This window comes from Semicossyphus pulcher, unplaced genomic scaffold (genome assembly GCF_022749685.1).
Source record: "Semicossyphus pulcher isolate SPU_LCO1_2020_fin unplaced genomic scaffold, fSemPul1.0.p SCAF_9, whole genome shotgun sequence".
Classification (NCBI taxonomy): Eukaryota; Metazoa; Chordata; class Actinopteri; order Labriformes; family Labridae; genus Semicossyphus; species Semicossyphus pulcher.
The window spans coordinates 25,469,747-25,482,732 of NW_027211770.1; the positions used below are offsets into that span (position 1 = coordinate 25,469,747).

A 12,986-nucleotide genomic window follows, 5' to 3' on the forward strand; every position below is an offset into this window, starting at 1 on the left:
GATCCCCTCAGAACCTCTATAGTCTGTGGCATAGTGACCTCAAACTGTCCACACAGGGCACCTGAAACACAACAAACAAATCATTGAATAAGAAGAAGTGGGTACTACTGAAGACTGATGAGAAATTACATGAGCAACAGTTTTTCTAGATGTTTGAATCACAAATAACCATTTTAAACATCAAAAGATAAAGTTCACACACAAAACACATTTTGCCTCTCAGCGGTCTATTCGCTGCAGCATGTCTTGAATTTTTGACTAGTACTGTGAAGTTCTAGTTTTGAAAAAGTGATATGATTTTATAAAATTGCATGACATTATTTTGCCATATGCAAACGAACAACTCACCTTGCAGCAGACAGCCAATGAGAAGGAGAGTGAGAGCTGCAGCCATCTTTGTGTGTCAGAAAAGGCAGAAAGTCTGGAGATTACACGTACCGATTTATGTTTAGTAAAATTCATTCTAAATGAACTCAGATTTTAATAATAAGGTCATTTAAGGCCATTATTGAATGCCATATTTTCAAATGTTCTAAAGTTGGTCATTGCTACAACACGCTGCTTTTGTTAACAAGATGAAGAAGATATTGTGATGATAAAAAGGTAAAACAGGAAGCTATGCTGCACGCATCTTTTATCAATTCATTTTCTATTTTCCTACAAAGCTTTAATCTGTTTTAGGCAACTTGTATATTAGACATAAAAAATGTAAAAAAGCACAACTGAATGACAGCTTTAGAATTGTCAGAGACTTCTGGTATCTGATGACATTACACTTACACAGTTGTCAAACACTGGAGCAGAAAGTTTGCCAACTTTCACAAAGTAAAGATATTTTTTTCTCAGCGTAAATACAACTTAGACCTAATATTCACTTTTTTATAATCTTGTATGACATAAAAATGGATTATTAATTATGTTTCAAACAAAAGCCAGATAACTTACGTTTTTGGCAGGTCTTTTGAGCAGAGGGGTGAAAGATGTTTAGTGAAGTGAAGTTCCTTAAAATTCGTGCTGCTTTTTCAGACAGCCTGCAGCAACTGACGTGAAATGAGGAAGTCACAATAGCGGACATGGGTGTTACAATAAATGTACAGTACTCATCTGAAATGTTTTTCCGTGCCACATCAGTTCTGATCCTACTTTAACTTCACAAATATTCTTTGTTTCAATGTTCCTCATCTTTGGACCTTAAAATCAATTTCACAGGAATCAATGAACCTTTATTCATACTGGAGAGATCATTGAGGGGAAACCCTCATTCACAATGATATCGAGTTAATTACAGAAACAATTAAAGTGACAAACAACAAAGCATTTGAAGAACCAGACGACAACGACTACCGGGAAACATCTCTGGTAACTTGGCAGATAATCATCAAGGCACTGAGTTCATCTTGACCTTAGAGCCACACAGATATGGGAGACGGGTGCCAATACTCATTTTAAATGGGGAAATTGACTGAAAACCGATATGGGGACCAAAATAGTGCATTTTTGAGCACGTCTAACAATGGACCTTTCCTCTTCAGATCATGCCTCTATTATGCAGTATGATGAAAAGGTGTTCAGAGTGCTGCTTTCTTTAACAAATAAGAGTATTTATTAACATTATTATTTACTGTCAACCAGTTGTAGGGCGCACCACAGTCTGTGATGCTCTTCTACATGTGCTGCAGACGGTACAGAGAGTTTGTAAACTGGAGTTGGGGCACTATCCGCTGCACAAACTATGTGATGACAAAGCATTGTTTGCAATATGTGCTCTGTACAGAAAGAGTCATTATATTGGTGTATGTCGAGATAAGATACACACAGATACGGATTTATATGTAATATGTGGGTTGAGCACTAGTTGACAGTTTTTTTTGTCTTTAAACTGTACTCTTGAGACTGTCCCATAGACTATATAAAAAGATGGACGACATGACAGCTCCCTAAAAGTGAAGCCAAACCCCCTCTATCGCCCCCTGCTGACTGGCTGCAGTATAGGTCATAAAGCCCGCCTCCTCCATGTTAACAGATGGGACACGAGTCAAACTGTAAAATCAAAATACACGTCAAATACAATTTTCTCAAACATGGTTTCTGTCATTATAGTTAGTTCTTGTCATGCTGATTGATGTCAAAGGGTTCATTTTTCTGATAAGTTTATTTTTAATGAGTTATTTGATGCTGTAAAAAGGATGATTGACAGCTCTGTTGACAAATACAGTTCCTGCAGCCCATCTGTTCTGAATTAGCAGAGTAGAGGAGGAACGGCGAGAGGAGACGTAACTAAAACAATCACTACAGTCATTGAAGTTTCCATATCTGCAAACGTCTGCTTCAGACCAACACAAAGAAGCTGTTCTGTTGTTAAATATGTCAACATGCGGGATCCTTGCTGTTTTTTCGGTAAGTTATGTTTGTGTTTTGGTTAGCGGAAGTGGCTAGGGCGGCTCCACCCGCCGATCTCTGCTGCGCAGACTCTGGCTCCAAATGATGTCACCATCGTAAGATGGCAGCGCCTATCACAGGGGCTATTTTGGCATCACTTTCGTACAGTAAGAGCAGATGGAGACGCGTCGTCCATCTATATATTCAGTCATTGGACTGTCCTCTTTGGTGCAGTGCCATGTTAATCTTGTTCTCTTTGAAAGGCTTCATGACAAAGACATGTTTATATCCTCATTTAAAATCTGCTTTATGTTCTAAATAAAACACGCACATCTTGACCGGTCGAGCTTTAATACCTACAAACGTGACACAGACACCACCTAAAAAAGGTTTCTTTAGCATCAATAGTTTGTCTCTGATGAAGTTTAAACCAGACTTGAGCATCAGAGGCTTCATTGGGAAAGTACTTACTTACAATCGATATGTAGTTATCCATGTTTTATGTTGAACACACTCACATCACAAAGTGATTATTTAAGCTAATGCAGAAAGAGCAGAGTGAGAGAGCAATGAACTTTTGTTTGAATGATCATTTTTGACGTGGGCCAATGACATCATACTCTGGAGATCGGTCTCTGTGATCCATCGACATGTAGGTTCCATCGCCCTGCTCCTGTGGCTTCACATTCTTTCTTTGTTTCCTTTAGAGAAAATATAAAATGATAAAAAAAGATACTTATATTTACACCAAATATCTTGATCAGCGCAGATTTCATACAAAAAGCAACCCAGTGTAATAACATACCAGAGGTACACCATGCAGAATGTGAAGATGATGTTCACCGTGAGAGACACACCAGTTACAGCCAGGACCAGAACTCCACCGTAGGGGCCACAAAGTTGCTCAGGATCTGTCATAACAAATACAATAATATTCTTATCATATCCCTGTTTTAGTGTTATACTAATGCAACATTGACTCAGCTACAAATTAGCAACAAATGCCCATTTTGCCACAAGTTGTAAATAATTCAGTCCGGACAAATAAAACAACGTTTTAATCTTGTGTTAAATTCCAACCCCTTAAGTCCTTACTGAAGCCATTCACTTTTTCATTAACAAGTACGCTATAGCATTGTGGAAAATTAATAATTCAAATGGATGACTTTTATTTTTAGAATGAGGTCGAATTAATTTTATTATAAAAAAAGAACCTCCATCTTTGGGGACTGATTACACTGACGCTGCTTATGATAGGTGTTTACAATTATGAGTGTGGCAGTAGAAATAATTTCCAGGCCTTTTCTTATTCAGGATTTTAAACAAAAGAAAATATCACATTCGCCATTACTTATTAAATAAGTTAATAAATGTTTCCAGAAATCCAGAAGATTTCACACTTATTAACAAAACTTGCTGAGGTGGAGCAATCTAGAAACTGAAAGAAGAGAAGAGGCTTAAACAACTTTGAATCAGAAAACTTTATATTCCGATTTGTTTCCTGTTTTGACGTGTTGCATATTGTAGGTTGGAAAGGGTTAACTAGTAGGTTGAAAAGTGTCTCATGATGATAGCTCAGGGTGCACCACAGAAATCTTGAATTCCCAAACATAGTGGCTTCAAACTTCTGAATAAAGCAGTTAGTGAAAAAGTCTCTTACTTTGTTAATCAGTGCACTGAATAAATCTAAAGACCTATCAGGTTTTATACAACTTAGCGTCGTGCATTTCATACATACACTGAACGTCTATTTGTGTGTTGTTCGATCGTCCAGCTCCAAGATCATTTTCAGCCTTGCAGAAAAAAGGGCCGCTGACTTGAGAAGCTTTCATCTTAAAAACACGTCCAGTCCCAACAAACGTCTCCCGGCCTCCGTCAGCTCCGTACCAGGTGTAGTTCTTTACAGCTGGGTTGGCACTGCTGCTGCATGTCAGAGTCACATTTTGGTCTTCTTGTACGGGACCAGAGGGACGGACTGAAACTGTGGTCCCTTTGGGTGAATCTGAAAAATTAGTTATATAACATGAATATGAATCGTAGGGCGTCGCAGACGATATGCTTATCTACCAGTTTGATACTATCCAATACTTGGTTGATGATTCAATGTGTTTGTTCTCTGCCCTGTGTATGTATAGGTGTGTTTCAGCAGGGCAGAGCAATGCACACTTTGGTGAGCGCCCTGACCATCACAGGGAAGCATTTTCTCTTTTACCCAGGGACGCTGCGTCCACTGTGAAACCAAAATACATTGTTGATGTATTATTTTACCCCAAACGATGATCTTCTCCTTAAACTGACCAAGTAGTTTTGGTGCCTTAATTTAACCAAACTGTTACTCGCAAAGACCCCTGTGTGAAATACTGTGTTTAAGGGAGTCCAGTATTTACATATCACACCCAGTCTGAGTCAAAAATCAGAATGCACAGATGTGATGGCCTGAGTAGCAACATGTGAGATGATTTTACAACACATGCAAAATAATATTGAGTGAAAAAATGAAGTGAATCTATTTTTTCCCCCAATCCTAATAAATGGCACTTGTTACAATGAGGGCTGTGACGGTCCTGAATTTCTCTGAGGTGAAACACTAACGCCCCTGTGTGGTTTGGTGGTTAACTGCGGCCGTCTGTATTTCTATTGTTGTTATCATTCCTCTGTTTTTGGGACATTTCTGGACGTCAATCGCAGGGCAGTGGTCTGGAGCTCAGCCAACAGTCCGTAGGTCGAGACTAAATGAAAACGTGGCGCCAAGGTGACATGGCTGTCTCTCTGCTCTGCTCTCTGTCTGTCTGCAACAGACACTATGGTAACTTCTACATCTTTATGAGACGTGAAAGGGACTTCACAATATTTCTCTAATATTTCTGTTTCGCTGCTTTATTTACATTAACGATGCTTGCTCTCTTATCTTCCTGTCTATGACGCTCTACCACAGCTGCTCTCCCTCTTTTGCTCCCGGCAGCTTTAGGTTGAAAATCTGACTGTAGATGTGTTTTTTTAAAGCTTCAGTACCTTTCTGTACTATCGAAAGTAAAATGACGTAGAGCAAAACTGTACACACGGGATCTGGTCTGCGGTTACCGTCACAGCCGTAGTTACAGTGTCTGTTGTAAGTGATTATATCTACATTGTTAAGACAGATTAAGTTTACTGACAACCTTTTTTGCAGTGCATCTGAAAAAACGGCTTTTCTAAATGTCCAGTATTAATCTAGAATATTTAAAGTTGAGGGGGCAACTCATATTGAGATGGATTTATTTTAACAGATGTTGCACAGAAATGTCTGGGTAAGACTGTTAGTGAAAGGAACATGAAACCGCTTGAAATGATACATACACTGAACGTCTATTTGTGTGTTGTTTGATTGCCCGGCTCCCAAATCATTTTCAGCCTTGCAGAAAAAAGCACCGCTGTCTTTAGAAGCTTTAATGTTGAAATCACGTCCAGTCCCAATTAACGTCTCCCGGCCTCCGTCAGCTCCGTACCAGGTGTAGTTCTTTACAGCTGGGTTGGCACTGCTGCTGCATGTCAGAGTCACAATGCTGTCTTCTTGTACGGGACCAGAGGGACGGACTGAAACTGTGGTTCCTTTGGGTGAAACTGAAAATTACAAATGATTCCTTGTATTATTTAAAAGTAAAAAGTAATCAGACACGTGGAATGAAATGACATTAACCATGTTTTTATCTGGGCATCAAGGCATCAGAAATGTAACAGTCTGGAGGGTACAATTCTTTACTATCTAGTTTTGTTTCTGAGGCATATTTGAACGTATCAAAATGGTTGACAAATATGTTTCTGTTGCATCAAAGGACCAATTGTTTTATCCCTCATTCAAAGCAAGTCGAGAGATGAATTATAAAATGAACTTACATGAAATATCAGCTGTGATACTGGTCTTTACAGATGACTCAGTGCTGCCATCTTGTTTTTTATAGACAGCAGTACAGGAGATTTCCTGTCTGTGATGGAGGTGTGATGCAGTGAATTTCACCACAGAGGTCTTGATTTTGGTTTTGTCCTGATTCTCTCGCAGTGTCTCCTGACCTTCACCCAGGCCGGGGGTCCATGTCAGAGTTGGAGAAAGGGACAGACAGGGAGCTCGAGCCGAGCACGTCAGAGTCACTGAGGTTCCCTCCTTCACATTCAGTGTGGAAGGATTCAGAGTCGGTCTGGGTGGATTATCTGGTGTGAAGGTAAACAAACTCTTTTATTATTTAAGGGGTGTTTTTGCAGGAAGCAATTGATGCAAAACAAAGTTATAAACAAACTAGTACATGGAAAGTGAATAACTGAAATGTAAATTAAGGACTCTGAAACTTACCTGTGAATGTAATGCTCAAGGTTCTATAACTAAAGGTATATTTCAGCGCATTGTTACACTGCAGTTTGAAGTAATAGTTATTGCTGGGACGAGGTTTCATGTTATTCAGGGTTGTGGTGCAGTCTTTTTTCATTAAGTCACCTGTCAACGTTCCTGTTATTTGACTTTGTTGTGGAGCTCTGCTATCAAACACTAACATGTTACCATCATTCCATAATGCTTTACATGTGCTATCTAAGTTTGATTGATGTTCATCTCTTATGTCAAAGGAGCAGGGGATGGTCACACAGGATCCCCTCAGAACCTCTATAGTCTGTGGTATAGTGACCTCAAACTGTCCACACAGGGCACCTGAAACACAACAAACAAATCATTGAATAAGAAGAAGTGGGTACTACTGAAGACTGATGAGAAATTACATGAGCAACAGTTTTTCTAGATGTTTGAATCACAAATAACCATTTTAAACATCAAAAGATAAAGTTCACACACAAAACACATTTTGCCTCTCAGCGGTCTATTCGCTGCAGCATGTCTTGAATTTTTGACTAGTACTGCGAAGTTCTAGTTTTGAAAAAGTGATATGATTTTATAAAATTGCATGACATTATTTTGCCATATGCAAACGAACAACTCACCTTGCAGCAGACAGCCAATGAGAAGGAGAGTGAGAGCTGCAGCCATCTTTGTGTGTCAGAAAAGGCAGAAAGTCTGGAGATTACACGTACCGATTTATGTTTAGTAAAATTCATTCTAAATGAACTCAGATTTTAATAATAAGGTCATTTAAGGCCATTATTGAATGCCATATTTTCAAATGTTCTAAAGTTGGTCATTGCTACAACACGCTGCTTTTGTTAACAAGATGAAGAAGATGTCATGATGATAAAAAGGTAAAACAGGAAGCTATGCTGCACGCATCTTTTATCAATTCATTTTCTATTTTCCTACAAAGCTTTAATCTGTTTTAGGCAACTTGTATATTAGACATAAAAAATGTAAAAAAGCACAACTGAATGACAGCTTTAGATTGTCAAAGACTTCTGGTATCTGATGACATTACACTTACACAGTTGTCAAACACTGGAGCAGAAAGTTTGCCAACTTTCACAAAGTAAAGATATTTTTTTCTCAGCGTAAATACAACTTAGACCTAATATTCACTTTTTTATAATCTTGTATGACATAAAAATTAATTATTAATTATGTTTCAAACAAAAGCCAGATAACTTACGTTTTTGGCAAGTCTTTTGAGCAGAGGGGTGAAAGATGTTTAGTGAAGTGAAGTTCCTTAAAATTCGTGCTGCTTTTTCAGACAGCCTGCAGCAACTGACTTGAAATGAGGATGTCACAATAGCGGACATGGTTGTTGCAATAAATGTACAGTACTCATCTGAAATGTTTTTCCGTGCCACATCAGTTCTGATCCTACTTTAACTTCACAAATATTCTTTGTTTCAATGTTCCTCATCTTTGGACCTTAAATTAATTTCACAGGAATCAATGAACCTTTATTCATACTGGAGAGATCATTGAGGGGAAACCCTCATTCACAATGATATCGAGTTAATTACAGAAACAATTAAAGTGACAAACAACAAAGCATTTGAAGAACCAGACGACAACGACTACCGGGAAACATCTCTGGTAACTTGGCAGATAATCATCAAGGCACTGAGTTGATCTTGACCTTAGAGCCACACAGATATGGGAGACGGGTGCCAATACTCATTTTAAATGGGGAAATTGACTGAAAACCGATATGGGGGCCAAAATAGTGCATTTTTGAGCACGTCTAACAATGGACCTTTCCTCTTCAGATCATGCCTCTATTATGCAGTATGATGAAAAGGTCTTCAGAGTGCTGCTTTCTTCAACAAATAAGAGTATTTATTAACATTATTATTTACTGTCAACCAATCCAATCCACTTTATTTATATAGCACATTTTAAAAACAACAAGGTTACCAAAGTGCTGCACAACAGATAAAAACAGTAAGTAAGTAAAATTCAAATGTTAAAATAAATATATAAAAAGTAAAAGATTAAAAAACCTCAATAAAATAAAAGCATATAAAAACACTAAAATATACATAAAACACAAAACAACAACCAATGATTTAGAAACAATAAAAGACAAACAGAGACCACACAACTCTCATGCTGGATTAAAAGCCAAGGAATAAAAATGCGTTTTAAGACGAGATTTAAAAGTATCTAAAGTGGGGGCAATTTTGATGTGGGTGGGTAGCTCATTCCACAATTTAGGAGCTACCACTGAAAAAGCACGGTCACCCCTGGTCTTATGTCTGCTCTTTGGGATGACAAGACGCAGCTGATCAGCGGACCTCAATGCTCTTGAGAGGGTGTAGGTGTGTATGAGGTCTGTGATGTACTGAGGCGCCCGACCATTTAATTTGCAATTAAAATAAAAAAATGGACAGGGAGCCAGTGGAGGGAGGCGAGAACGGGGGTAATGTGTTCATGCTTGCGCGTTCCTGTTAAAAGACGAGCAGCCGCGTTTTGGACTAACTGTAAGCGAGCGAGGGAGGCCTGGTTGATGCCAGTGTAAAGTGCATTACAGTAGTCCAAACGGGTCGAGATAAAAGCATGAATCAAGCACTCAAAATCATTAAAAGATACAACAGATTTAATTTTAGATAAAAGCCTCAGATGATAAAAACTTGTTTTAACCACCGAGTTTATCTGTTTATCAAGTTTAAAATCACTGTCCATGTTGACGTCGAGGTTTGTGACTATGGGTTTTACATATGACTGCAGGGAGCCCAGGTCTATAGGAGGGACATCACAGCCTCGACTGGGTCCAAACACCATGACCTCAGTTTTGTCTTCATTTAACTTTAAAAAATGAAAAGCCATCCATGCCTTGATGTCTTTTAGACACTCTAGTAGGGGTATCAGGGAGCTCTTATCATTTCTCTTAAGCGACAGGTAGATTTGGGAGTCGTCCGCATAAAAATGGTAAGAGATGCCATGTTTTTTAAAAATTAAACCAAGGGGGAGCATGTAACAACCAGTTGTAGGGCGCACCACAGTCTGTGATGCTCTTCTACATGTGCTGCAGACGGTACTGAGAGTTTGTAGACTGGAGTTGGGGCACTATCTGCTGCACAAACTATGTGATGACAAAGCATTGTTTGCAATATGTGCTCTGTACAGAAAAAGTCATTATATTGGTGTATGTCGAGATAAGATACACACAGATACGGATTTATCTGTAATATGTGGGTTGAGCGCTAGTTGACAGTTTTTTTTGTCTTTAAACTGTACTCTTGAGACTGTCCCATAGACTACATAAAAAGATGGACGACATGACAGCTCCCTAAAAGTGTAGCCAAACCCTCTCTATCGCCCCCTGCTGACTGGCTGCAGTATAGGTCTTAAAGCCCGCCTCCTCCATGTTAACAGATGGGACATGAGTCAAACTGTAAAATCAAAATACACGTCAAGGCTTCCGGTTTAGCACATGGAGTAGTCAGACGCACGGTGAGATCGCTCTCCCAGACAAACCGCAATTTACACCCAAACTAACTTAAAATTTAGTATTGCTAGATAAAAAAGATAGATGGATTTGGGAAGAACACTTAGAAGCCAAAAAGCCGACGAAAGAGAGCCTACAAAACAGAAAAACACGACGACAGCCAGAGACAGCAGCGGCAAAGCGGATCAGGTCGGCATGGCGCCTGTAGACATAATTAAGGCGATTAACGATCTTAAAACTGATCTAAAAGGCGATAACAATACTCTGCGACAAGAAATCGCTCATCTTGGACAAGAAATCAACGGTAAACTAGATATGCTCGGGGCAGAAGTACGCAATCTATCGGACCGAGTTGAAGAAGCAGAGTCCAGGGTGGAGAGAGTCGAGAGTTGGGCGACCGAAACGACCGAGGTCCTGAGCTCCTGTCTGAAACAGCAAAAAGCCCTGCAACTCAAACTAAACGATCTAGAGTCGCGCTCCAGACGCAATAACATCTGCATCTTTGGAGTGGCAGAAGGCGAAGAGAGAGAAGACTCGGTGCCAGAGTTTGTCGAGGCGCTCATCCGGAGCAAGCTGCCGGTCCCGGACGGCATGGAGTTAAACATACAACGCGCACATAGATCCGGCGCTCGGAGACCCGCTCCGGATAAACCCCCGAGAGCATTCATAATCAATTTCCAGGAATTCGCAACCAAAGAACGGGTTTTAAAGGAGGCGTGGGAAAAAACCAAGAAGGAAAGGATCCAGCTGAATAACAAGACCCTTTATTTTGATCATGACTACACTGCTGAGGTGGTCAAGAAACGCAAAGAATACAACGGGATCAAAAAGGCTCTGAAAGTGAAAGGAGTTCGATTCCAAACACCATATGTAAACATGCGCATCCACTGGGAGACGGGAGCCCGACTTTACAACAGCGCGAAGGAGGCGAGAGTGGAGCTGAGGAGACGCGGAATCACAGTGGAGGAGCCGACGCCGGCCGAGGGGGAGACAGACTGGGGAGCACGTCTGGGAGAGCTGCTGGGGTCGTGGACGAAGGTAACGGGACATCGCGAGGCGCGGAACAAACTTCAGAGTTTCCAGAGTGATCACGGTACAGCTCAGAGATGATCCCCAGCGCAAGGGAGGTAAAATCATCACAGGCTGGTAAGATTACTGCCACTACGAGATTGGAATACAAGAATTGAGCTGGACCAATATCAGGCTTTATACAGGCTTTATTGTTAATAAATGTCTGGGAGTGACGACTTAATGTTCAAATGACTTACGTTGGACTTTAGGATGGTAGGGTTAGTGTTTTCATATGGCCTAGCCATCCTATGCATAGGGCCCTATCTCAGTCATAGGATCTACCCTCGACCCACCAACGGGGTCTTGGTGAGGAGTTACTTCCTCCCAGTTTGGAGGTCTGTTCTTTACTATGTTCAGTTGACTTGTTTTTGTTCTACTGTGTTATTTGGGGGACAACACTATTACAAAGCCATTCACATTTTTTTTTTATATTTGAGTGATAATGTCACATAATTTGAAAATAGCTTCTCTGAATGTCAACGGCTTAAGTAACCCGGTCAAGAGGAGTAGGGTGCTAGCGAAAATGAGGAAAGATAAATCCCAAGTAATATTTCTACAAGAGACACACATGTCAAAACCGGAACACGAGAAACTAAAAAAGTTTGGGTACTCCAACACTTATCACAGTTCATGTAAAAATAGTAGAAAGAGAGGGGTTGTGATAATGATATCTAATTCATTAAACTTTGACCTGATCAAAGAAAAAAGAGATGATGACGGTAGATATATAATAATCAAGGGCAGGATGGACAATGTCCTGGTCACTTTTGTAAATGTCTATGCTCCTCCCGAGAGGGACAGATCTTTTTTCAAAAGATTATTCGACCTGATTACATCAGAGAGTGAGGGAATCCTTATCTGTTCAGGAGATTGGAATACAATTTTGAACCACCAACTAGACACAACAAGCACGAGCAGGCATGGATCCACAAAATCAAAAGACCTAAACATTCTGATAAGAGAGGCAGGCTTATTTGATGTGTGGAGAAGTGTCCATACAAGGGATAGGGAATTCACCCATTACTCAGCCACATACAAAGTCCACTCTAGGTTGGATTTTTTCCTAATGAATACTATAGATAGACACAGGGTGCATGAGTGCACAATCGGAACAGCAGACATATCTGACCACAGCATTGTTTATCTAAATATCCATTTAAACAGCAAGCCAAGGAATACCCTATGGAGGCTGAATATTGGACTTTTAAACAATAAATCAGCAGTGGAAGAAATTAAAAAAGAAATTAGTGTATGTATAAATGATAATAAGGATGACCAGGTCGACCCAACTATTGTTTGGGACACGGTCAAAGCAGTTATGCGAGGGAAGCTAATATCACGAACAGCTTATCTCAGGAAAATCCGTAGATCAAAATATGATCATTTAGAGAAGGAATTGGAAAAATTAGAGAAACAACGACCCAAAAATGACAATAAAGATACAATAGGGAATCAGATTAAAGATATAAGGAAACAAATAGAAAACTTAACTAACGATGAAACAGAAAATAAATTGAGATTCATAAAGCAAACCTTTTATGAATCAGGCCCAAGGGCGACACGAATATTAGCGAGGCGTCTTCGGACGCAACAAATAACAAATTCAATCCACAAAATCAGGGACCCTTTATCAAACACATTAAAATATGATCCGGAAGAAATTCATAGAATCTTTAAAAACTACTATGAGACCTTATATTCACAGCCTGA

General features: G+C 39.8%; 1 protein-coding gene across 1 annotated transcript in view; it reads right to left on the reverse strand.

Annotated features, from left to right (window-relative positions):
- Positions 1 to 12,986, reverse strand: part of LOC138584212 (B-cell receptor CD22-like) — a 36,090-nt gene that overhangs the window by 14,562 nt on the left and 8,542 nt on the right. Inside the window, exons 7-8 of the mRNA XM_069656387.1 lie at positions 5,716 to 5,979; positions 4,118 to 4,381 (exon numbers count right to left, since the gene is read on the reverse strand). Coding sequence (XP_069512488.1) covers positions 4,118 to 4,381; positions 5,716 to 5,979 — 528 coding nt within the window. The remainder of the gene's footprint in view (positions 1 to 4,117; positions 4,382 to 5,715; positions 5,980 to 12,986) is intronic.